This window comes from Oncorhynchus nerka, unplaced genomic scaffold (assembly GCF_034236695.1).
Source record: "Oncorhynchus nerka isolate Pitt River unplaced genomic scaffold, Oner_Uvic_2.0 unplaced_scaffold_1985, whole genome shotgun sequence".
Taxonomy (NCBI): Eukaryota; Metazoa; Chordata; class Actinopteri; order Salmoniformes; family Salmonidae; genus Oncorhynchus; species Oncorhynchus nerka.
In genome coordinates this window covers 30,084-57,909 of record NW_027039342.1, presented here as the reverse complement: position 1 = coordinate 57,909, position 27,826 = coordinate 30,084, and the positions used below count along the sequence as shown (strand labels likewise).

Genomic DNA, 27,826 nt, shown 5'->3' with positions numbered 1-27,826 from the left:
CTCTCTCTCTCTCTCTCCTCTCCTAGGTACCTCTGTGTATCGACTCGTCAAACTTCGAGGTGATCAAGGCGGGGCTGAAGTGTTGTCAGGGGAAGTGTATCGTGAACAGCATCAGTCTGAAGGAAGGAGAAGAGGAGTTTCTCCAGAGAGCTACGACTGTCAGACGCTACGGGGCTGCCGTGGTGGTTATGGCCTTCGACGAGGAGGGTCAGGTGAGACTCAGACGCTACGGGGCTGCCGTGGTGGTTATGGCCTTCGACGAGGAGGGTCAGGTGAGACTCAGACGCTACGGGGCTGCCGTGGTGGTTATGGCCTTCGACGAGGAGGGTCAGGTGGAGACTCAGACGCTACGGGGCTGCCGTGGTGGTTATGGCCTTCGACGAGGAGGGTCAGGTGAGACTCAGACGCTACGGGGCTGCCGTGGTGGTTATGGCCTTCGACGAGGAGGGTCAGGTGAGACTCAGGCGCTACGGGGCTGCCGTGGTGGTTATGGCCTTCGACGAGGAGGGTCAGGTGAGACTCAGACGCTACGGGGCTGCCGTGGTGGTTATGGCCTTCGACGAGGAGGGTCAGGTGAGACTCAGACGCTACGGGGCTGCCGTGGTGGTTATGGCCTTCGACGAGGAAGGTCAGGTGAGACTCAGACGCTACGGGGCTGCCGTGGTGGTTATGGCCTTCGACGAGGAGGGTCAGGTGAGACTCAGGCGCTACGGGGCTGCCGTGGTGGTTATGGCCTTCGACGAGGAGGGTCAGGTGAGACTCAGACGCTACGGGGCTGCCGTGGTGGTTATGGCCTTCGACGAGGAGGGTCAGGTGAGACTCAGACGCTACGGGGCTGCCGTGGTGGTTATGGCCTTCGACGAGGAGGGTCAGGTGAGACTCAGGCGCTACGGGGCTGCCGTGGGGGTTATGGCCTTCGACGAGGAGGGTCAGGTGAGACTCAGACGCTACGCGGCTGCCGTGGTGGTTATGGCCTTCGACGAGAAGGGTCAGGTGAGAAAGAGTATGTGAACCCTTCGAGAATTACCTGGATTTATTGTAAATTGGTCATCCATTTTGATCTGATCTTCATCTAAGTCACAACAAAAGAGAAACACAGTCTGCTTAAACTAATAACACACTAATTATTGCATTTTTCTTGTCTATATTGAATACAACATTTAAACATCCACAGTGTAGGTTGGGAAAAGTATGTGAACCCCCAAGCCTAATGACCTCTCTAAAGCTAATTGGAGTCAGGAGTCAGCTAACCTGGAGCCCAATCAATAAGACGAGATTGGAGATGTTGGTTAGAGCTGCCTAGAAGTATAAAAAACACTCACAAAATTTTAGTTTGCTGTTCACAAGAAGCATTGCCTGATGTGACCCATGCCTCGAACAAAAGAGATCTCAGAAGACTGAAGATTAATTGTTGACTTGCATAAAGCTGGAAAGGGTTACAAAAGTATCTCTAAAAGCCTTGATGTTCATCAGTCCACGGTAAGACAAATAGTCTATAAATGGAGAAAGTTCAGCACTGTTGCTACTCCCCTAGGAGTGGCCGTCCTGCAAAGATGACTGCAAGAGCACAGCGCAGAATGCTCAATGAGGTTAAGAAGAATCCTAGAGTGTCAGCTAAAGACTTACAGATATCTCTGGAACATGCTAACATCTCTGTTGACGAGTCTACGATACGTAAAACACTAAACAAGAATGGTGTTCATGGGAGGACACCACAGAAGAAACCACTGCTGTTAAAAAAAACATTGCTGCACGTCTGAAGTTTGTAAAGAGCACCTGGATGTTCCACAGCGCTACTGGCAAGATATTCTGTGGACAGATGGAACTACAGATGAGTTGTTTGGAAGGAACACACAACACTATGTGTGGAGAAAAAAAGGCACAGGACACCAACATCAAAACCTCATCCCAACTGTAAAGTCTGGTGGAGGGAGCATCATGGTTTGGGGCTGATTTACTGCCTCAGGGCCTGGACAGCTTGCTATCATCGACGGAGAAATGAATTCCCAAGTTTATCAAGATATTTTGCAGGAGAATGTAAGGCTATCTATCCGCCAATTGAAGCTCAACAGAAGTTGGGTGATGCAACAGGACAACGAACCCAAAACAGAATGGCTTCAACAGAAGAAAAACACGCCTTCTGGAGTGGCCCAGTCAGAGTCCTGACCTCCTGGAGTGGCCCAGTCAAAGTCCTGACCTCCTGGAGTGGCCCAGTCAGAGTCCTGACCTCCTGGAGTGGCCCAGTCAGAGTCCTGACCTCCTGGAGTGGCCCAGTCAGAGTCCTGACCTCAACCAGAGTGGCCCAGTCAGAGTCCTGACCTCAACCTGATTGAGATGCTGTGGCATGACCTCAAGAGAGCAGTTCACACCAGACATCCCAAGAATATTGCAGACCTGAAACAGTTTTGTAAAGAGGAATGGTCCAAAATTCCTCCTGACCGTTGTGCCGGTCTGATCCACAACTACAGAAAACGTTTGGTTGAGGTCATTTGCTGCGAGAGGTCCAGCCAGTTATTAAAATCAAGGGTTCACCTACTGGTTGAGTTTATTGCTGCCAAGGAGGGTCAACCAGTTATTAAATCAAGGGTTCACCTACTGGTTGAAAGGTTTATTGCTGCCAAAGGAGGTCAACAGTTAATGCAAATCCAGGGTTCACCTACTGGTTGAGTTTATTGCTGCCAAAGGAGGGTCAACCAGTTGTCAATCCAAGGGTTCACCTACTTTTCCCACCCTGCACTGTGAATGTTTACAGTGTGTTCAATAAAGACATGAAAGGCGTATAATTGTTTTGTGTTATGAGTTTTAAAGCAGACTGTGTTTGTCTGTTGTTGTGACTTAGATGAAGATCAGATCAAATTTTATGACCCAATTTATGCAGAAATCCGGTAATTCCAAGGGTTCACATACTTTTGTTGTTACATTCCTAGAGCCTTGAAACATCTGTTTTCTCTGGTTTCCTACAGGCTACGGAGACAGAGCGAGGCCTTGAAACAGCTGTTTTCTCTGGTTCTACAGGCTACCGACACAGGCCTTGAAACATCTGTCTTCTCTGGTTTCCTACAGGCTACGGAGACAGAAGCGAGGCCTTAACGAAACATCTCTGTCTTCTCTGGTTTCCTACAGGCTACCGAGACAGAGCGCGGCCTTGAAACATCTGTCTTCTCTGGTTTCCTACAGGCTACGGAGACAGAGCGCGTCTTGAAACAGCTGTTTTCTCTGGTTTCCAGGCTACCGACACAGAGCTTGAAACATCTGTCTTCTCTGGTTTCCTACAGGCTACGGAGACAGAGCGAGGCCTTGAAACATCTGTCTTCTCTGGTTTCCTACAGGCTACCGAGAGACAGAGCGCGGCCTTGAAACATCTGTTTTCTCTGGTTTCCTACAGGCTACCGAGACAGAGCGCGTCTTGAAACAGCTCTTCTCTGGTTTCCTACAGGCTACCGACAGAGCGCCTTGAAACAGCTCTTCTCTGGTTTCCTACAGGCTACCCACAGAGCGCGGCCTTGAAACATCTGTCTTCTCTGGTTTCCTACAGGCTACCGAGACAGAGCGAGGCCTTTAAACATCTGTCTTCTCTGGTTTCCTACAGGCTACTGACACAGAGCCTTGAAACAGCTCTTCTCTGGTTTCCTACAGGCTACCGAGACAGAGCGAGGCCTTCGAAACATCTGTTTTCTCTGGTTTCCTACAGGCTACCGACACAGAGCGCGGCCTTAAACATCTGTTTTCTCTGGTTTCTACAGGCTACCGAGACAGAGCGCGCGCCTTGAAACATCTGTCTTCTGGTTTCCACAGGCTACCGACAGAGCGCAAGGTCGACATCCAGCAGAGCCTATCGCCTCTGTAACTCAAGTAGGCTTTGACCCCAACGACATCATCTTTGACCCCAACATCCTGACCATCGGCACGGGCATGGAGGAACACAGCGAGTACGCCATCAACTTCATCAGAGCCACCAGGCTCATTAAAGGTCAGTTGAGACCCGTGTCGTGTTTCTGTAAACGCGGTCACTAACGCTGCTTCCTGTTGTCACAACACTGCTTCCTGTTGTCACTAACACTGCTTCCTGTTGTCACTAACACTGCTTCCTGTTGTCACAACACTGCTTCCTGTTGTCACTAACACTGCTTCCTGTTGTCACGCTCCGGGGGATTTCTCTGGGACTGTCGTCTTTCTGCTAAACGTGGTCACTAACACTGCTTCCTGTTGTCTCCTAACACTGCTTCCTGTTGTCACTAACACTGCTTCCTGTTGTCACTAACACTGCTTCCTGTTGTCACTAACACTGCTTTCCGTTGTCACAACACTGCTTCCTGTTGTCACGCTCCGGGGGATTTCTGGGACTGTGTCGTCTTTCTGTATCCACACCAGTGGTGATGTCACAGCACCCAGCTGTCCCGGTTTTCTGGAAAAGGAGATTATCTCACCTCAGGGGGATTTCAAACAACCCACATGGCAGTGTGGGCTTCCAGGCTGTACTGTTAATGACCCACACTGTGTTTCCTGTAGGAGTCGTTACCTGGGGTCAGGATCAACTTGACCTTTTAACAGTATATACTATATATATATATTCTCTAGAGGAGTCGTTACCTGGGGTCAGGATCAACTTGACCTTTTAACAGTATATACTACAGTATATATATATATATATATTCTCTAGAGGAGTCGTTACCTGGGGTCAGGATCAACCTGACCTTATAACAGTATATAATATATATATATATATATTCTCTACAGGAGTTGTTGCCTGGGGCCAGGATCAGTGGAGGCCTGTCCAACCTGTCCTTCTCCTTCAGAGGCATGGAGGTCATCAGAGAGGCCATGCATGGAGCCTTCCTCTACCACGCTATCAAGGTAGGTGGAGCCTTCCTCTACCACGCTATCAAGGTAGGTGGAGCCTTCCTCTACCTCGCTATCAAGGTAGGTGGAGCCTTCCTCTACCGCGCCTTCCTCTACCACGCTATCAAGGTAGGTGGAGCCTTCCTCTACCTCGCTATCAAGGTAGGTGGAGCCTTCCTCTACCGCGCCTTCCTCTACCACGCCATCAAGGTAGGTGGAGCCTTCCTCTACCACGCTATCAAGGTAGGTGGAGCCTTCCTCTACCACGCTATCAAGGTAGGTGGAGCCTTCCTCTACCACGCTATCAAGGTAGGTGGAGCCTTCCTCTACCTCGCCATCAAGGTAGGTGGAGCCTTCCTCTACCTCGCTATCAAGGTAGGTGGAGCCTTCCTCTACCTCGCTATCAAGGTAGGTGGAGCCTTCCTCTACCGCGCCTTCCTCTACCACGCTATCAAGGTAGGTGGAGCCTTCCTCTACCACGCCATCAAGGTAGGTGGAGCCTTCCTCTACCGCGCCTTCCTCTACCACGCTATCAAGGTAGGTGGAGCCTTCCTCTACCACGCTATCAAGGTAGGTGGAGCCTTCCTCTACCACGCTATCAAGTTAGGTGGAGCCTTCCTCTACCACGCTATCAAGGTAGGTGGAGCCTTCCTCTACCTCGCTATCAAGGTAGGTGGAGCCTTCCTCTACCACGCTATCAAGGTAGGTGGAGCCTTCCTCTACCACGCTATCAAGGTAGGTGGAGCCTTCCTCTACCACGCTATCAAGGTAGGTGGAGCCTTCCTCTACCGCGCCTTCCTCTACCACGCTATCAAGGTAGGTGGAGCCTTCCTCTACCTCGCTATCCAAGGTAGGTGGAGCCTTCCTCTACCGCGCCTTCCTCTACCACGCTATCAAGGTAGGTGGAGCCTTCCTCTACCTCGCTATCAAGGTAGGTGGAGCCTTCCTCTACCGCGCCTTCCTCTACCTCGCTATCAAGGTAGGTGGAGCCTTCCTCTACCGCGCCTTCCTCTACCACGCCATCAAGGTAGGTGGAGCCTTCCTCTACCACGCTATCAAGGTAGGTGGAGCCTTCCTTTACCATGCTATCAAGGTAGGTGGAGCCTTCCTCTACCACGCTATCAAGGTAAGTTGAGCCTTCCTAAACTGAGCCGTCAAGGTAGGTTGAACGTAGCTAGCGGCCCTACTACGTTAGCCAGTGGCTATCGACATCTAGCCAGCTAGCGGCCCTACTATGTTAGCCAGTGGCTATCGACATCTAGCTAGCTAGTGGCTCTACTACGTTATACCACGTCCTAGCCAGCTGGCTACTCGTTGGCCAGTGGCATCTAGCCAGCTAGCGGCCCTACTACGTTAGCCAGTGGCTATCGACATCTAGCCAGCTAGCCAGTGGCCCATACCAGCTAGCGGCCTTAGCCAGTGGCTATCGACATCTCGCCAGCTAGCGGCTACTACGTTACTCAGTGGCTATCGACATTAGCCAGCTAGCGGCCCTACTACGTTAGCCAGTGGCTATCGACATCTAGCCAGCTAGCGGCCCTACTACGTTAGCCAGTGGCTATTGACATCTAGCCAGCTAGCGGCTCCAATACGTTAGCCAGTGGCTATCGACATCTAGCCAGCTAGCGGCCCTACTACGTTAGCCAGTGGCTATCGACATCTAGCCAGCTAGCGGCCCTACTACGTTAGCCAGTGGCTATTGACATCTAGCCAGCTAGCGGCTACTACGTTAGCCAGTACACGACATCTAGCCAGCTAGCGGCCTTACTACGTTAGCCAGTGGCTATCGCATCTAGCCAGCTAGCGGCCTTACTACGTTAGCCAGTGGCTATCGACATCTAGCCAGCTAGCGGCCTTACTACGTTAGCCAGTGGCTATCGACATCTAGCTAGCTAGCGGCCCTACTACGTTAGCCAGTGGCTATCGACATCTAGCCAGCTAGCGGCCCTACTACGTTAGCCAGTGGCTATCGACATCTAGCCAGCTAGCGGCCCTACTACGTTAGCCAGTGGCTATCGACATCTAGCTAGCTAGCGGCCCTACTACGTTAGCCAGTGGCTATCGACATCTAGCTAGCTAGCGGCCCTACTACGTTAGCCAGTGGCTATCTAGCCAGCTAGCGGCCCTACTACGTTAGCCAGTGGCTATCTAGCCAGCTAGCGGCCCTACTACGTTAGCCAGTGGCTATCTAGCCAGCTAGCGGCCCTACTACGTTATCCCTGCATGAGTAACCCTGTTGTCGTGCTGTCTCCTATAGGACGGTATGGACATGGGCATAGTGAACGCTGGCAGCCTGCCTGTCTATGATGATATCGACAAGGAGCTCCTGCTCATGTGTGAGAACCTTATCTGGAACAAAGACCCGGAGGCCACAGAGAAACTACTGCTGTACGCACAGGTATATGGTTGACACACTACAGTACATATACAGTACATATCCTAGTATATCTTACTGTACTTGTACACACAGGTATATGGTTTACACACTACAGTACATATACAGTACATATCCTAGTATAACGTACTGTACTTGTACACACAGGTATATGGTTTACACACTACAGTACATATACAGTACATATCCTAGTATAACTTACTGTACTTGTACACACAGGTATATGGTTTACACACTACAGTACATATACAGTACATATCCTAGTATAACTTACTGTACTTGTACACACAGGTATATGGTTGACACACTACAGTACATATACAGTACATATCCTAGTATAACTTACTGTGCTTGTACACACAAGTATATGGTTTACACACTACAGTACATATCCTAGTATAACTTACTGTACAGGTATATGGTTTACACACTACAGTACATATACAGTACATATCCTAGTATAACTTACTGTGCTTGTATACACAGGTATATGGTTTACACACTACAGTACATATCCTAGTATAACTTACTGTACTTGTACACACAGGTATATGGTTGACACACTACAGTACATATACAGTACATATCCTAGTATAACTTACTGTACTTGTACACACAGGTATATGGTTTACACACTACAGTACATATACAGTACATATCCTAGTATAACTTACTGTGCTTGTACACACAGATATATGGTTTACACACTACAGTACATATACAGTACATATCCTAGTATAACTTACTGTACAGGTATATGGTTTACACACTACAGTACATATACAGTACATATCCTAGTATATCTTACTGTGCTTGTATACACCGGTACACAGCCTTCGGGAAAGTATTCAGACCCCTGGACTTTTCCCACATTTTGTTACGTTACAGCCTTATTCTAAAATGGATGACATTTGTTTTTCCCCTCCGCAATCTATAAAGAATATCCCATAATGAAAAAGTAAAAACATTTCTTGTTTTTGTTGAAATGTTGGCAAATTTGTTAAACAGCAATACCTTATTGACATTAGTATTCAGACCCTTTGCTATGAGACTCCAAATTGATCTCAGCTGCATCCTGTTTCCATTGATCATCCTTGAGACGTTTCTACAACTTGATTGGAGTCCACCTGTGGTAAATTCAATTGATTGGACATGATTTGGAAAGGCACACACCTGTCTATAAAACGTCCCACAGTTGACAGTGAATGTCAGAGCAAAAACACAAGCCATGAGGTCGAAGGAATTGTCAGTTGAGCTCCGAGACAAGAAGAAGGTCCCCAAGAACAGGGGCGTCATCATTCTTAAAAGGAAGCGGTTTGAAACAACTTGGCCGCCCGGCCAAACTGAGCAATCGGGAGAAGGGCCTTGGTCAGCGAGGGACCAAGAAACCGACAGAGCTCCAGAGTTCCTCTGTGGAGATTGGAGAACTTTCCAGAAGGACAACCATCCCTGTAGCACTCCACCAATCAGGCCTTTATGGTAGAGTGGCCAGACGGAAGCCACTCCTCAGTAAAAGGCACATGACAGTCTACTTGGAGTTTTCTAAAAAGCACCTAAAAGAGTCTCAGACCATGAGAAACAAGATTCTCTGGTCTGATGAAACCAAGATTGAACTCTTTGGCCTGAATGCCAAGCATCACATCTGGAGGAAACCTGGCACCATCCCTACGGTGAAGCATGGAGGTGGCAGCATCATGCTGTGAGGGACGTTTTCAGCAGCAGGGACTGGGAGACTAGTCAGGATCGAGGCAAAGATGAACGGAGCAAAGTACAGAGAGATCCTTAATGAAAACCTGCTCCAGAGCACTCAGAACCTCAGACTGGGGTGAAGGTTCACCTTCCAACAGGACAACGACCCTAAGCACACAGCTAAGACAACGCAGGAGTGGCCAGAGCCCGGACTTGAACCCGATCGAACATCTCTGGAGAGACCTGAAAATAGCTGTGAAGCAATGCTCCCCATCCAACCTGACAGAGATTGAGAAGCTTGTAGCGTCATACCCAAGAAGACTCGAGGCTGTAATCACTGCCAAAGGTGATTCAACAAAGTACTAAGTAAAGGGTCTGAATACTTATGTAAATATATATATATATATATATAATATATATATATTTTTTAATATAAATTTGCAAACATTTCTATACTGTTTTTGTTTTGTCATTATGGGGTGTTGTGTGTAGATTGATGAGGAAAATAAACAATACAATTTAGAATAAGGCTGTAACGTAACAAAATGTGGAAAAAGTCAAGGGGTCTGAATCCTTTCCCGAAGGCACCGGTTTACACAGTACATATCCAACAACAGGTTTGTGCTTTACACACAGTACATATTCTGTATAGACAGGTACATACTGGTCCATCTGGTTAACACAGTACATACTGGTCCACCTGGTTAACACAGTACATATTCTGTATAGACAGGTACATACTGGTCCATCTGGTTAACACAGTACATATTCAGTATGAACAGTACATACTGGTGTACCTGGTTAACACAGTACATACTGGTCCACCTGGTTAACACAGTACATATTCTGTATAGACAGGTACATACTGGTCCATCTGGTTAACACAGTACATATTCTGTATAGACAGGTACATACTGGTCCATCTGGTTAACACAGTACATATTCTGTATAAACAGGTACATACTGGTCCATCTGGTTAACACAGTACATACTGGTCCACCTGGTTAACACAGTACATATTCTGTATAAACAGGTACATACTGGTCCACCTGGTTAACACAGTACATACTGGTCCACCTGGTTGACACAGTACATATTCTGTATAAACAGGTACATACTGGTCCACCTGGTTAACACAGTACATACTGGTCCACCTGGTTAACACAGTACATATTCTGTATAAACAGGTACATACTGGTCCACCTGGTTAACACAGTACATATTCTGTATAGACAGGTACATACTGGTCCACCTGGTTAACACAGTACATATTCTGTATAAACAGGTACATACTGGTCCACCTGGTTAACACAGTACATACTGGTCCACCTGGTTAACACAGTACATATTCTGTATAAACAGGTACATACTGGTCCACCTGGTTAACACAGTACATACTGGTCCACCTGGTTGACACAGTACATATTCTGTATGAACAGGTACATACTGGTCCACCTGGTTAACACAGTACATACTGGTCCACCTGGTTAACACAGTACATATTCTGTATAAACAGGTACATACTGGTCCACCTGGTTAACACAGTACATATTCTGTATAGACAGGTACATACTGGTCCACCTGGTTAACACAGTACATATTCTGTATAAACAGGTACATACTGGTCCACCTGGTTAACACAGTACATACTGGTCCACCTGGTTGACACAGTACATATTCTGTATAAACAGGTACATACTGGTCCACCTGGTTAACACAGCACATATTCTGTATGAACAGGTACATACTGGTCCACCTGGTTAACACAGTACATACTGGTCCACCTGGTTAACACAGTACATACTGGTCCACCTGGTTAACACAGTACATATTCTGTATAAACAGGTACATACTGGTCCACCTGGTTAACACAGTACATATTCTGTATAGACAGGTACATACTGGTCCACCTGGTTAACACAGTACATATTCTGTATAGACAGGTACATACTGGTCCACCTGGTTAACACAGTACATACTGGTCCACCTGGTTAACACAGTACATATTCTGTATAGACAGGTACATACTGGTCCACCTGGTTAACACAGTACATATTCTGTATGAACAGGTACATACTGGTCCACCTGGTTAACACAGTACATACTGGTCCACCTGGTTAACACAGTACATACTGGTCCACCTGGTTAACACAGTACATATTCTGTATAGACAGGTACATACTGGTCCACCTGGTTAACACAGTACATATTCTGTATGAACAGGTACATACTGGTCCACCTGGTTAACACAGTACATACTGGTCCACCTGGTTAACACAGTACATACTGGTCCACCTGGTTAACACAGTACATACTGGTCCACCTGGTTAACACAGTACATACTGGTCCACCTGGTTAACACAGTACATATTCTGTATGAACAGGTACATACTGGTCCACCTGGTTAACACAGTACATACTGGTCCACCTGGTTAACACAGTACATACTGGTCCACCTGGTTAACACAGTACATACTGGTCCACCTGGTTAACACAGTACATACTGGTCCACCTGGTTAACACAGTACATACTGGTCCACCTGGTTAACACAGTACATACTGGTCCACCTGGTTAACACAGTACATATTCTGTATAGACAGGTACATACTGGTCCACCTGGTTAACACAGTACATATTCTGTATGAAAAGGTACATACTGGTCCACCTGGTTAACACAGTACATACTGGTCCACCTGGTTAACACAGTACATACTGGTCCACCTGGTTAACACAGTACATACTGGTCCACCTGGTTAACACAGTACATACTGGTCCACCTGGTTAACACAGTACATACTGGTCCACCTGGTTAACACAGTACATATTCTGTATAGACAGGTACATACTGGTCCACCTGGTTAACACAGTACATACTGGTCCACCTGGTTAACACAGTACATATTCTGTATAGACAGGTACATACTGGTTAACACAGTACATATTCTGTATGAACAGGTACATACTGGTCCACCTGGTTAACACAGTACATACTGGTCCACCTGGTTAACACAGTACATACTGGTCCACCTGGTTAACACAGTACATATTCTGTATAGACAGGTACATACTGGTCCACCTGGTTAACACAGTACATATTCTGTATGAACAGGTACATACTGGTCCACCTGGTTAACACAGTACATACTGGTCCACCTGGTTAACACAGTACATACTGGTCCACCTGGTTAACACAGTACATACTGGTCCACCTGGTTAACACAGTACATACTGGTCCACCTGGTTAACACAGTACATACTGGTCCACCTGGTTAACACAGTACATACTGGTCCACCTGGTTAACACAGTACATACTGGTCCACCTGGTTAACACAGTACATACTGGTCCACCTGGTTAACACAGTACATACGGGTCCACCTGGTTAACACAGTACATACGGGTCCACCTGGTTAACACAGTACATGTCCTGTAACTCTGTGGCTGTATGTCTCTGCTCGCTGGGGTTACCTGATCCCTAGTACAGTGTACTAGATCCCCTCTGAAGAGAATCCTGTCGTTTTCAGAGCTGTGCCAAAGGAGGGAAGAAGGTGGTCCAGACGGATGAGTGGCGAGAGGGAACAGTGGAGGAGAGGCTGGAGTATGGGCTCATCAAGGTTAGTATAGTATGGGCTCATCAACGCTAGTATAGTATGGGCTCATCAAGGTTAGTATAGTATAGGCTCATCAAGGTTAGTAGGAGAGAGGCTGGAGTATGGGCTCATCAAGGTTAGTATAGTATGGGCTCATCAAGGTTAGTATAGTATGGGTTCATCAAGGTTAGTATAGTATGGGCTCATCAAGGTTAGTATAGTATGGGCTCATCAAGGTTAGTATAGTATGGGCTCATCAATGTTAGTATAGTATGGGCTCATCAAGGTTAGTATAGTATGGGCTCATCAAGGTTAGTAAGAGAGAGGCTGGAGTATGGGCTCATCAAGGTTAGTTTAGTATGGGCTCATCAAGGTTAGTATAGTATGGGCTCATCAAGGTTAGTATAGTATGGGCTCATCAAGGTTAGTATAGTATGGGCTCATCAAGGTTAGTATAGTATGGGCTCATCAAGGTTAGTAGGAGAGAGGCTGGAGTATGGGCTCATCAAGGTTAGTATAGTATGGGCTCATCAAGGTTAGTATAGTATGGGCTCATCAAGGTTAGTATAGTATGGGCTCATCAAGGTTAGTAGGAGAGAGGCTGGAGTATGGGCTCATCAAGGTTAGTATAGTATGGGCTCATCAAGGTTAGTATATTATGGGCTCATCAAGGTTAGTATAGTATGGGCTCATCAAGGTTAGTATAGTATGGGCTCATCAAGGTTAGTATAGTATGGGCTCATCAATGTTAGTATAGTATGGGCTCATCAAGGTTAGTAAGAGAGAGGCTGGAGTATGGGCTCATCAAGGTTAGTTTAGTATGGGCTCATCAAGGTTAGTATAGTATGGGCTCATCAAGGTTAGTATAGTATGGGTTCATCAAGGTTAGTAGGAGAGAGGCTGGAGTATGGGCTCATCAAGGTTAGTATAGTATGGGTTCATCAAGGTTAGTATAGTATGGGCTCATCAAGGTTAGTATAGTATGGGCTCATCAAGGTTAGTATAGTATGGGCTCATCAAGGTTAGTATAGTATGGGCTCATCAAGGTTAGTAGGAGAGAGGCTGGAGTATGGGCTCATCAAGGTTAGTATAGTATGGGCTCATCAAGGTTAGTATAGTATGGGCTCATCAAGGTTAGTATGAGAGAGGCTGGAGTATGGGCTCATCAAGGTTAGTATAGTATGGGCTCATCAAGGTTAGTATAGTATGGGCTCATCAAGGTTAGTATAGTATGGGCTCATCAATGTTAGTATAGTATGGGCTCATCAAGGTTAGTAGGAGAGAGGCTGGAGTATGGGCTCATCAAGGTTAGTATAGTATGGGCTCATCAAGGTTAGTATAGTATGGGCTCATCAAGGTTAGTATAGTATGGGCTCATCAATGTTAGTATAGTATGGGGTCATCAAGGTTAGTATAGTATGGGCTCATCAAGGTTAGTATAGTATGGGCTCATCAAGGTTAGTAGGAGAGAGGCTGGAGTATGGGCTCATCAAGGTTAGTATCGTATGGGTTCATCAAGGTTAGTATAGTATGGGCTCATCAAGGTTAGTATAGTATGGGCTCATCAAGGTTAGTATAGTATGGGCTCATCAATGTTAGTATAGTATGGGCTCATCAAGGTTAGTATAGTATGGGCTCATCAAGGTTAGTAAGAGAGAGGCTGGAGTATGGGCTCATCAAGGTTAGTTTAGTATGGGCTCATCAAGGTTAGTATAGTATGGGCTCATCAAGGTTAGTATAGTATGGGCTCATCAAGGTTAGTAGGAGAGAGGCTGGAGTATGGGCTCATCAAGGTTAGTATAGTATGGGCTCATCAAGGTTAGTATAGTATGGGCTCATCAAGGTTAGTATAGTATGGGCTCATCAAGGTTAGTAGGAGAGAGGCTGGAGTATGGGCTCATCAAGGTTAGTATAGTATGGGCTCATCAAGGTTAGTATGAAAGAGGCTGGAGTATGGGCTCATCAAGGTTAGTATAGTATGGGCTCATCAAGGTTAGTATAGTATGGGCTTATCAAGGTTAGTATAGTATGGGCTCATCAAGGTTAGTATAGTATGGGCTCATCAAGGTTAGTATAGTATGGGCTCATCAAGGTTAGTATATTATGGGCTCATCAAGGTTAGTATAGTATGGGCTCATCAAGGTTAGTATAGTATGGGCTCATCAATGTTAGTATAGTATGGGCTCATCAAGGTTAGTATAGTATGGGCTCATCATCAAGGTTAGTATAGTATGGGCTCATCAAGGTTAGTATAGTATGGGTTTATCAAGGTTAGTATAGTATGGGCTCATCAATGTTAGTATAGTATGGGCTCATCAAGGTTAGTATAGTATGGGCTCATCAAGGTTAGTATAGTATGGGTTTATCAAGGTTAGTATAGTATGGGCTCATCAAGGTTAGTATAGTATGGGTTTATCAAGGTTAGTATAGTATGGGCTCATCAAGGTTAGTATAGTATGGGCTCATCAAGGTTAGTATAGTATGGGCTCATCGAGGTTAGTAGGAGAGAGGCTGGAGAATGGGCTCATCAAGGTTAGTATGGTATGGGCTCATCAAGGTTAGTATAGTATGGGCTCATCAAGGTTAGTATAGTATGGGCTCATCAAGGTTAGTATAGTATGGGCTCATCAAGGTTAGTAAGAGAGAGGCTGGAGTATGGGCTCATCAAGGTTAGTTTAGTATGGGCTCATCAAGGTTAGTATAGTATGGGCTCATCGAGGTTAGTATAGTATGGGCTCATCAAGGTTAGTATAGTATGGGCTCATCAAGGTTAGTATGGTATGGGCTCATCAAGGTTAGTATAGTATGGGCTCATCAAGGTTAGTATAGTATGGGCTCATCAAGGTTAGTATGGTATGGGCTCATCAAGGTTAGTAAGGTATGGGTTCATCAAGGCTAGTAAGGTATGGGTTCATCAAGGTTAGTATATTATGGGCTCATCAAGGTTAGTATAGTATGGGCTCATCAAGGTTAGTATAGTATGGGCTCATCAATGTTAGTATAGTATGGGCTCATCAAGGTTAGTATAGTATGGGCTCATCAAGGTTAGTATAGTATGGGTTTATCAAGGTTAGTATAGTATGGGCTCATCAAGGTTAGTATAGTATGGGCTCATCAAGGTTAGTATAGTATGGGCTCATCAAGGTTAGTATAGTATGGGCTCATCGAGGTTAGTAGGAGAGAGGCTGGAGAATGGGCTCATCAAGGTTAGTATGGTATGGGCTCATCAAGGTTAGTATAGTATGGGCTCATCAAGGTTAGTATAGTATGGGCTCATCAAGGTTAGTATAGTATTGGCTCATCAAGGTTAGTAAGAGAGAGGCTGGAGTATGGGCTCATCAAGGTTAGTTTAGTATGGGCTCATCAAGGTTAGTATAGTATGGGCTCATCGAGGTTAGTATAGTATGGGCTCATCAAGGTTAGTATAGTATGGGCTCATCAAGGTTAGTATGGTATGGGCTCATCAAGGTTAGTATAGTATGGGCTCATCAAGGTTAGTATAGTATGGGCTCATCAAGGTTAGTATGGTATGGGCTCATCAAGGTTAGTAAGGTATGGGTTCATCAAGGCTAGTAAGGTATGGGTTCATCAAGGTTAGTATAGTATGGGCTCATCAAGGTTAGTAAGAGAGGCTGGAGTATGGGCTCATCAAGGTTAGTATAGTATGGGCTCATCAAGGTTAGTATAGTATGGGCTCGTCAAGGTTAGTAAGAGAGAGGCTGGAGAATGGGCTCATCAAGGTTAGTTTAGTATGGGCTCATCAAGGTTAGTATAGTATGGGCTCATCGAGGTTAGTATAGTATGGGCTCATTAAGGTTAGTATAGTATGGGCTCATCAAGGTTAGTATAGAATGGGCTCATCAAGGTTAGTTTAGTATGGGCTCATCAAGGTTAGTATAGTATGGGCTCATCAAGGTTAGTGGCATGCAGGTACCACGTTATTGTCCCTTTCTCTACTGATCATATACTGCAGGGACCAAGCTATTTTCAGGTATGTCTAGAAAAATGGTTCTGGTCAAAACTGTACAGATACATTTAAGGTACAAATCTCTCTCTTTCTCCATCACAATTGCTATCGATATTCCTTCTCTGTCTCTCTCTCTTGCTCTTTCCAGGGTATAGATAAGTATGTGGTAGAGGACACAGAGGAGGCGAGGTCCCAGGCTGAGCTCTATCCGAGGCCCCTACACGTCATTGAGGGGCCCCTGATGAACGGCATGAAGGTGGTGGGAGACCTGTTTGGTGCTGGGAAGATGTTCCTACCTCAGGTGAGGGGGAAGATATGGAGGAGAGAGAGAGAGAGAGAGAGAGATCCTCAGGTGAGGGGGAAGATATGGAGGAGAGAGAGAGAGAGAGATCCTCAGGTAGGGGGGGAAGAGATATCCTCAGGTAGGAGGGAAGAGATATCCTCAGGTAGGGGGAAGAGATATCCTCAGGTAGTGGGGGAAGAGATATCCTCAGGTAGTGGGGGAAGAGAGATCCTCAGGTAGGGGGGAAGAGATATCCTCAGGTAGGGGGGAAGAGATATCCTCAGGTAGGGGAGGAAGAGAGATCCTCAGGTAGGGGAGGAAGAGAGATCCTCAGGTAGGGGAGGAAGAGAGATCCTCAGGTAGGGGGAGGAAGAGAGATCCTCAGGTAAGGGGAGGAAGAGATATCCTCAGGTAAGGGGAGGAAGAGATATCCTCAAGTAGGGGAGGAAGAGATATCCTCAAGTAGGGGAGGAAGAGATATCCTCAGGTAGGGGGAAGAGATATCCTCAGGTAGGGGGAAGAGATATCCTCAGGTAGGGAGGGAAGAGAGATCCTCAGGTAGGGGAGGAAGAGATATCCTCAGGTAGGGGGAAGAGATATCGAGATATCCTCAGGTAGGGGGAAGAGATATCCTCAGGTAGAGGGGGGAAGAGATATCCTCAGGTAGAGGGGGAGATATCCTCAGGTAGGGGGAAGAGAGATCCTCAGGTAGGGGGAAGAGATATCCTCAGGTAGGGGGGAAGAGATATCCTCAGGTAGGGGGAGAGATATCCTCAGGTAGGGGAAAAGAAATATCCTCAGGTAGGGGAAGAGATATCCTCAGGGGGAAGAGATATCCTCAGGTAGGGGGAAGAGACATCCTCAGGTAGGGGGAAGAGATATCCTCAGGTAGGGGGGAAGAGATATCCTCAGGTAGGGGGGAAGAGATATCCTCAGGTAGGGGGGGAGAGATATCCTCAGGTAGGGGGGGGGGGGAGAGATCACAGAGGAGATACTATAAGAGGTTTCTATTCTTCTCGTGATCCGGTGTGTGTGTGTGTGTGTGTGTGTGTGTGTGTGTGCGTGCGCGTGTGTGTGTGTGTGTAACAGGTGATAAAGTCAGCACGTGTGATGAAGAAGGCTGTCGCCCACCTGATCCCCTTCATGGAGAAGGAGAGAGAGGCCATGCTACTGGCATCAGGATCAGTAGAGGAGATTGTGAGTCTGTCTCTCTACCTGTCTGTCTGTCTGTCTGTCTGTCTGTCTGTCTGTCTGTCTGTCTGTCTGTCTGTCTGTCTACAGTAATGATCTATACCCCCCCCTGTTAGGACCCCTACCAGGGCACCATACTGTTGGCCACAGTGAAGGGAGACGTCTGTCTGTCTCTCTACAGTAATGATCTATACCCCCCCCTGTTAGGACCCCTACCAGGGCACCATACTGTTGGCCACAGTGAAGGGAGACGTCTGTCTGTCTCTCTACAGTAATGATCTATACCCCCCTGTTAGGACCCCTACCAGGGCACCATACTGTTGGCCACAGTGAAGGGAGACGTCTGTCTGTCTCTCTACAGTAATGATCTATACCCCCCCCCCTGTTAGGACCCCTACCAGGGCACCATACTGTTGGCCACAGTGAAGGGAGACGTCCACGACATCGGAAAGAACATTGTAGGAGTGGTGCTGGGCTGCAACAACTTCAGGTAGGAGTTCTGTTCTATTGTTCTATTGTGTTCTATTGTTCTATTGTGTTCTCTGCAACAACTTCAGGTAGGGCGTGTTCTGTTCTAGTGTTCTATTGTTCTGTTGTGTTCTATTGTGTTCTCTGCAACAACTTCAGGTAGGGCGTGTTCTGTTCTAGTGTTCTATTGTTCTGTTGTGTTCTCTGCAACAACTTCAGGTAGGAGCGTGTTCTGTTCTATTGTTCTATTGTTCTATTGTGTTCTCTGCAACAACTTCAGGTAGGGCGTGTTCTGTTCTAGTGTTCTATTGTTCTGTTGTGTTCTCTGCAACAACTTCAGTTAGGGCGTGTTCTGTTCTAGTGTTCTATTGTTCTGTTGTGTTCTATTGTGTTCTCTGCAACAACTTCAGGTAGGGCGTGTTCTGTTCTAGTGTTCTATTGTTCTGTTGTGTTCTCTGCAACAACTTCAGGTTGGAGCGTGTTCTGTTCTATTGTTCTATTGTTCTATTGTGTTCTCTGCAACAACTTCAGGTAGGGCGTGTTCTGTTCTAGTGTTCTATTGTTCTGTTGTGTTCTCTGCAACAACTTCAGGTAGGAGCGTGTTGTGTTCTATTGTGTTCTATTGTGTTCTCTGCAACAACTTCAGGTAGGGCGTGTTCTTTTCTAGTGTTCTATTGTTCTATTGTTCTATTGTGTTCTCTGCAACAACTTCAGGTAGGGCGTGTTCTGTTCTATTGTTCTATTGTGTTCTATTGTTCTGGAGTTGTATTAAGTTGTACATATTGTCCACATTGACTCTGTACCGGTACCCCCTGTATATAGCCTCCACATTGACTCTGTACCGGTACCCCCTGTATATAGCCTCCACATTGACTCTGTACTGCTACCCCCTGTATATAGCCTCCACATTGACTCTGTACTGCTACCCCCTGTATATAGCCTCCACATTGACTCTGTACTGGTACCCCCTGTATATAGCCTCCACATTGACTCTGTACCGGTACCCCCTGTATATAGCCTCCACATTGACTCTGTACCGGTACCCCCTGTATATAGCCTCCACATTGACTCTGTACCGGTACCCCCTGTATATAGCCTCCACATTGACTCTGTCCCGGTACCCCCTGTATATAACCTCCACATTGACTCTGTACCGGTACCCCTGTATATAGCCTCCACATTGACTCTGTACCGGTACCCCCTGTATATAGCCTCCACATTGACTCTGTACCGGTACACCCTGTATATAGCCTCCACATTGACTCTGTACCAGTACCCCTGTATATAGCCTCCACATTGACTCTGTACCAGTACCCCCTGTATATAGCCTCCACATTGACTCTGTACCAGTACCCCCTGTATATAGCCTCCACATTGACTCTGTACCGGTACCCCCTGTATATAGCCTCCACATTGACTCTGTACCGGTACCCCTGTATATAGCCTCCACATTGACTCTGTACCGGTACCCCCTGTATATAGCCTCCACATTGACTCTGTAAGGGTACCCCTGTATATAGCCTCCACATTGACTCTGTACCAGTACCCCTGTATATAGCCTCCACATTGACTCTGTACCAGTACCCCTGTATATAGCCTCCACATTGACTCTGTAAGAGTACCCCTGTATATAGCCTCCACATTGACTCTGTACCGTAACACCCTGTATATAGCCTCCACATTGACTCTCTACCGGTACCCCTGTATATAGCCTCCACATTGACTCTGTACCGTAACACCCTGTATATAGCCTCCACATTGACTCTCTTACCGGTACCCACTGTAAATAGCCTCCACATTGACTCTGTACCGGTACCCCCTGTATATAGCCTCCACATTGACTCTGTACCGGTACCCCCTGTATATAGCCTCCACATTGACTCTGTACCGTAACACCCTGTATATAGCCTCCACATTGACTCTCTACCGGTACCCCTGTATATAGCCTCCACATTGACTCTGTACCGGTACCCCCTGTATATAGCCTCCACATTGACTCTCTACCGGTACCCCCTGTATATAGCCTCCACATTGACTCTGTACCGGTACCCCCTGTATATAGCCTCCACATTGACTCTCTACCGGTACCCCCTGTATATAGTCTCCACATTGACTCGGTACCGTAATACCCTGTATATAGCCTCCACATTGACTCTGTACCGGTACCCCCTGTATATAGCCTCCACATTGACTCTGTACCGTAATACCCTGTATATAGCCTCCACATTGACTCTGTAAGGGTACCCCCTGTATATAGCCTCCACATTGACTCTGTACCGTAACACCCTGTATATAGCCTCCACATTGACTCTGTAAGGGTACCCCCTGTATATAGCCTCCACATTGACTCTGTACCGGTACCCCCTGTATATAGCCCCCACATTGACTCTGTACCCCCTGTATATAGTCTCCACATTGACTCTGTAAGGGTACCCCCTGTATATAGCCTCCACATTGACTCTGTACCCCCTGTATATAGTCTCCACATTGACTCTGTAAGGGTACCCCCTGTATATAGCCTCCACATTGACTCTGTACCCCCTGTATATAGCCTCCACATTGACTCTGTACCCCCTGTATATAGTCTCCACATTGACTCTGTAAGGGTACCCCCTGCATATAGCCTCCACATTGACTCTGTACCCCCTGTATATAGTCTCCACATTGACTCTGTAAGGGTACCCCTGTATATAGCCTCCACATTGACTCTGTACCCCCTGTATATAGCCTCCACATTGACTCTGTACCGGTACCCCCTGTATATAGCCTCCACATTGACTCTGTACCCCCTGTATATAGCCTCCACATTGACTCTGTACCAGTACCCCCTGTATATAGCCTCCACATTGACTCTGTACCGGTACCCCCTGTATATAGCCTCCACATTGACTCTGTACCAGTACCCCCTGTATATAGCCTCCACATTGACTCTGTACCGGTACCCCCTGTATATAGCCTCCACATTGACTCTGTACCGGTACCCCCTGTATATAGCCTCCACATTGACTCTGTACCGGTACCCCCTGTATATAGCCTCCACATTGACTCTGTACCGGTACCCCCTGTATATAGCCTCCACATTGACTCTGTACCCCCTGTATATAGCCTCCACATTGACTCTGTACCGGTAACCCCCTGTATATAGCCTCCACATTGACTCTGTACCCCCTGTATATAGCCTCCACATTGACTCTGTACCGGTACCCCCTGTATATAGCCTCCACATTGACTCTGTACCGTAACACCCTGTATATAGCCTCCACATTGACTCTGTACCGTACCCCTGTATATAGCCTCCACATTGACTCTGTACTGTAACACCCTGTATATAGCCTCCACATTGACTCTGTACCGGTACCCCCTGTATATAGCCTCCACATTGACTCTGTACCGCAACACCCTGTATATAGCCTCCACATTGACTCTGTACCGTAACACCCTGTATACAGCCTCCACATTGACTCTCTACCGGTACCCCCTGTATATAGCCTCCACATTGACTCTGTACCGGTACCCCCTGTATATAGCCTCCACATTGACTCTGTAAGGGTACCCCCTGTATATAGCCTCCACATTGACTCTGTACCGTAACACCCTGTATATAGCCTCCACATTGACTCTGTAAGGGTACCCCCTGTATATAGCCTCCACATTGACTCTGTACCGGTACCCCCTGTATATAGCCTCCACATTGACTCTGTACCCCCTGTATATAGTCTCCACATTGACTCTGTAAGGGTACCCCCTGTATATAGCCTCCACATTGACTCTGTACCCCCTGTATATAGTCTCCACATTGACTCTGTAAGGGTACCCCCTGTATATAGCCTCCACATTGACTCTGTACCCCCTGTATATAGCCTCCACATTGACTCTGTAACCCCTGTATATAGCCTCCACATTGACTCTGTAAGGGTACCCCCTGTATATAACCTCCACATTGACTCTGTACCGGTACCCCCTGTATATAGCCTCCACATTGACTCTGTACCCCCTGTATATAGTCTCCACATTGACTCTGTAAGGGTACCCCCTGTATATAGCCTCCACATTGACTCTGTACCCCCTGTATATAGTCTCCACATTGACTCTGTAAGGGTACCCCCTGTATATAGCCTCCACATTGACTCTGTACCCCCTGTATATAGCCTCCACATTGACTCTGTACCCCCTGTATATAGTCTCCACATTGACTCTGTACCGGTACCCCCTGTATATAGCCTCCACATTGACTCTGTACCCCCTGTATATAGCCTCCACATTGACTCTGTACCGGTACACCCTGTATATAGCCTCCACATTGACTCTGTACCAGTACCCCCTGTATATAGCCTCCACATTGACTCTGTACCAGTACCCCCTGTATATAGCCTCCACATTGACTCTGTACCAGTACCCCCTGTATATAGCCTCCACATTGACTCTGTACCGGTACCCCTGTATATAGCCTCCACATTGACTCTGTACCGGTACCCCCTGTATATAGCCTCCACATTGACTCTGTACCGGTACCCCCTGTATATAGCCTCCACATTGACTCTGTAAGGGTACCCCCTGTATATAGCCTCCACATTGACTCTGTACCAGTACCCCCTGTATATAGCCTCCACATTGACTCTGTACCAGTACCCCCTGTATATAGCCTCCACATTGACTCTGTAAGAGTACCCCCTGTATATAGCCTCCACATTGACTCTGTACCGTAACACCCTGTATATAGCCTCCACATTGACTCTCTACCGGTACCCCCTGTATATAGCCTCCACATTGACTCTGTACCGTAACACCCTGTATATAGCCTCCACATTGACTCTCTACCGGTACCCACTGTAAATAGCCTCCACATTGACTCTGTACCGGTACCCCCTGTATATAGCCTCCACATTGACTCTGTACCGGTACCCCCTGTATATAGCCTCCACATTGACTCTGTACCGTAACACCCTGTATATAGCCTCCACATTGACTCTCTACCGGTACCCCCTGTATATAGCCTCCACATTGACTCTGTACCGGTACCCCCTGTATATAGCCTCCACATTGACTCTCTACCGGTACCCCCTGTATATAGCCTCCACATTGACTCTGTACCGGTACCCCCTGTATATAGCCTCCACATTGACTCTCTACCGGTACCCCCTGTATATAGTCTCCACATTGACTCGGTACCGTAATACCCTGTATATAGCCTCCACATTGACTCTGTACCGGTACCCCCTGTATATAGCCTCCACATTGACTCTGTACCGTAATACCCTGTATATAGCCTCCACATTGACTCTGTAAGGGTACCCCCTGTATATAGCCTCCACATTGACTCTGTACCGTAACACCCTGTATATAGCCTCCACATTGACTCTGTAAGGGTACCCCCTGTATATAGCCTCCACATTGACTCTGTACCGGTACCCCCTGTATATAGCCTCCACATTGACTCTGTACCCCCTGTATATAGTCTCCACATTGACTCTGTAAGGGTACCCCCTGTATATAGCCTCCACATTGACTCTGTACCCCCTGTATATAGTCTCCACATTGACTCTGTAAGGGTACCCCCTGTATATAGCCTCCACATTGACTCTGTACCCCTGTATATAGCCTCCACATTGACTCTGTACCCCTGTATATAGTCTCCACATTGACTCTGTAAGGGTACCCCCTGCATATAGCCTCCACATTGACTCTGTACCCCCTGTATATAGTCTCCACATTGACTCTGTAAGGGTACCCCCTGTATATAGCCTCCACATTGACTCTGTACCCCCTGTATATAGCCTCCACATTGACTCTGTACCGGTACCCCCTGTATATAGCCTCCACATTGACTCTGTACCCCTGTATATAGCCTCCACATTGACTCTGTACCAGTACCCCCTGTATATAGCCTCCACATTGACTCTGTACCGGTACCCCCTGTATATAGCCTCCACATTGACTCTGTACCAGTACCCCCTGTATATAGCCTCCACATTGACTCTGTACCGGTACCCCCTGTATATAGCCTCCACATTGACTCTGTACCGGTACCCCCTGTATATAGCCTCCACATTGACTCTGTACCGGTACCCCCTGTATATAGCCTCCACATTGACTCTGTACCGGTACCCCCTGTATATAGCCTCCACATTGACTCTGTACCAGTAGCCCCTGTATATAGCCTCCACATTGACTCTGTACCGGTAACCCCTGTATATAGCCTCCACATTGACTCTGTACCAGTAGCCCCTGTATATAGCCTCCACATTGACTCTGTACCGGTAACCCCTGTATATAGCCTCCACATTGACTCTGTACCAGTAGCCCCTGTATATAGCCTCCACATTGACTCTGTACCGGTAACCCCTGTATATAGCCTCCACATTGACTCTGTACCAGTAGCCCCTGTATATAGCCTCCACATTGACTCTGTACCAGTAGCCCCTGTATATAGCCTCCACATTGACTCTGTACCGGTACCCCCCTGTATATAGCCTCCACATTGACTCTGTACCCCCTGTATATAGCCTCCACATTGACTCTGTACCGGTACCCCCTGTATATAGCCTCCACATTGACTCTGTACCGTAACACCCTGTATATAGCCTCCACATTGACTCTGTACCGGTACCCCCTGTATATAGCCTCCACATTGACTCTGTACTGTAACACCCTGTATATAGCCTCCACATTGACTCTGTACCGGTACCCCCTGTATATAGCCTCCACATTGACTCTGTACCGCAACACCCTGTATATAGCCTCCACATTGACTCTGTACCGTAACACCCTGTATACAGCCTCCACATTGACTCTCTACCGGTACCCCCTGTATATAGCCTCCACATTGACTCTGTACCGGTACCCCCTGTATATAGCCTCCACATTGACTCTGTAAGGGTACCCCCTGTATATAGCCTCCACATTGACTCTGTACCGTAACACCCTGTATATAGCCTCCACATTGACTCTGTAAGGGTACCCCCTGTATATAGCCTCCACATTGACTCTGTACCGGTACCCCCTGTATATAGCCTCCACATTGACTCTGTACCCCCTGTATATAGTCTCCACATTGACTCTGTAAGGGTACCCCCTGTATATAGCCTCCACATTGACTCTGTACCCCCTGTATATAGTCTCCACATTGACTCTGTAAGGGTACCCCCTGTATATAGCCTCCACATTGACTCTGTACCCCTGTATATAGCCTCCACATTGACTCTGTAACCCCTGTATATAGCCTCCACATTGACTCTGTAAGGGTACCCCCTGTATATAACCTCCACATTGACTCTGTACCGGTACCCCCTGTATATAGCCTCCACATTGACTCTGTACCCCCTGTATATAGTCTCCACATTGACTCTGTAAGGGTACCCCTGTATATAGCCTCCACATTGACTCTGTACCCCCTGTATATAGTCTCCACATTGACTCTGTAAGGGTACCCCCTGTATATAGCCTCCACATTGACTCTGTACCCCCTGTATATAGCCTCCACATTGACTCTGTACCCCCTGTATATAGTCTCCACATTGACTCTGTACCGGTACCCCCTGTATATAGCCTCCACATTGACTCTGTACCCCCTGTATATAGCCTCCACATTGACTCTGTACCGGTACCCCCTGTATATAGTCTCCACATTGACTCTGTACTGGTACCCCCTGTATATAGCCTCCACATTGACTCTGTACCAGTACCCCCTGTATATAGCCTCCACATTGACTCTGTACCGGTACCCCCTGTATATAGCCTCCACATTGACTCTGTACCGGTACCCCCTGTATATAGCCTCCACATTGACTCTGTACCGGTACCCCCTGTATATAGCCTCCACATTGACTCTGTACCGTACCCCCTGTATATAGCCTCCACATTGACTCTGTACCCCTGTATATAGCCTCCACATTGACTCTGTACCCCCTGTATATAGCCTCCACATTGACTCTGTACCCCTGTATATAGCCTCCACATTGACTCTGTACCGGTACCCCTGTATATAGCCTCCACATTGACTCTGTACCGTAACACCCTGTATATAGCCTCCACATTGACTCTGTACCGGTACCCCCTGTATATAGCCTCCACATTGACTCTGTACCGGTACCCCCTGTATATAGCCTCCACATTGACTCTGTACCGTAACACCCTGTATATAGCCTCCACATTGACTCTGTACTGGTACCGCCTGTATATAGCCTCCACATTGACTCTGTACCGGTACCCCCTGTATATAGCCTCCACATTGACTCTGTACCCCTGTATATAGCCTCCACATTGACTCTGTACCCCCTGTATATAGTCTCCACATTGACTCTGTACCGGTACCCCCTGTATATAGCCTCCACATTGACTCTGTACCCCCTGTATATAGCCTCCACATTGACTCTGTACCGGTACCCCCTGTATATAGTCTCCACATTGACTCTGTACTGGTACCCCCTGTATATAGCCTCCACATTGACTCTGTACCAGTACCCCCTGTATATAGCCTCCACATTGACTCTGTACCGGTACCCCCCTGTATATAGCCTCCACATTGACTCTGTACCAGTACCCCTGTATATAGCCTCCACATTGACTCTGTACCGGTACCCCCTGTATATAGCCTCCACATTGACTCTGTACCGGTACCCCTGTATATAGCCTCCACATTGACTCTGTACCGGTACCCCTGTATATAGCCTCCACATTGACTCTGTACCGGTACCCCCTGTATATAGCCTCCACATTGACTCTGTACCCCTGTATATAGCCTCCACATTGACTCTGTACCCCCTGTATATAGCCTCCACATTGACTCTGTACCGGTACCCCCTGTATATAGCCTCCACATTGACTCTGTACCCCCTGTATATAGCCTCCACATTGACTCTGTACCGGTACCCCCTGTATATAGCCTCCACATTGACTCTGTACCGTAACACCCTGTATATAGCCTCCACATTGACTCTGTACCGGTACCCCCTGTATATAGCCTCCACATTGACTCTGTACCGTAACACCCTGTATATAGCCTCCACATTGACTCTGTACCGGTACCCCCTGTATATAGCCTCCACATTGACTCTGTACCGCAACACCCTGTATATAGCCTCCACATTGACTCTGTACCGTAACACCCTGTATACAGCCTCCACATTGACTCTGTACCGGTACCCCCTGTATATAGCCTCCACATTGACTCTGTACTGGTACCCCCTGTATATAGCCTCCACATTGACTCTGTACCGGTACCCCCTGTATATAACCTCCACATTGACTCTGTACCGGTACCCCCTGTATATAGCCTCCACATTGACTCTGTACCGGTACCCCCTGTATATAGCCTCCACATTGACTCTGTACCGGTACCCCCTGTATATAGCCTCCACATTGACTCTGTACCGGTACCCCCTGTATATAGCCTCCACATTGACTCT

At 47.2% G+C, this 27,826-nt stretch overlaps 1 protein-coding gene across 1 annotated transcript in view; it reads left to right on the top strand.

Moving 5' to 3' along the window:
- Nucleotides 1-59: 59 nt before the first annotated feature.
- The window catches only part of LOC135567501 (methionine synthase-like), a gene marked incomplete at both ends in the record, with an annotated part of 55,328 nt that continues 27,561 nt past the window's right edge, over nt 60-27,826 (top strand). The window contains 10 exons of the mRNA XM_065014866.1: nt 60-332; nt 388-993; nt 3,796-3,970; nt 4,372-4,475; nt 4,738-4,854; nt 7,097-7,237; nt 12,448-12,537; nt 16,629-16,781; nt 17,853-17,960; nt 18,344-18,444. Of these exons, the coding sequence (XP_064870938.1) occupies nt 60-332; nt 388-993; nt 3,796-3,970; nt 4,372-4,475; nt 4,738-4,854; nt 7,097-7,237; nt 12,448-12,537; nt 16,629-16,781; nt 17,853-17,960; nt 18,344-18,444 (1,868 nt within the window). The remainder of the gene's footprint in view (nt 333-387; nt 994-3,795; nt 3,971-4,371; nt 4,476-4,737; nt 4,855-7,096; nt 7,238-12,447; nt 12,538-16,628; nt 16,782-17,852; nt 17,961-18,343; nt 18,445-27,826) is intronic.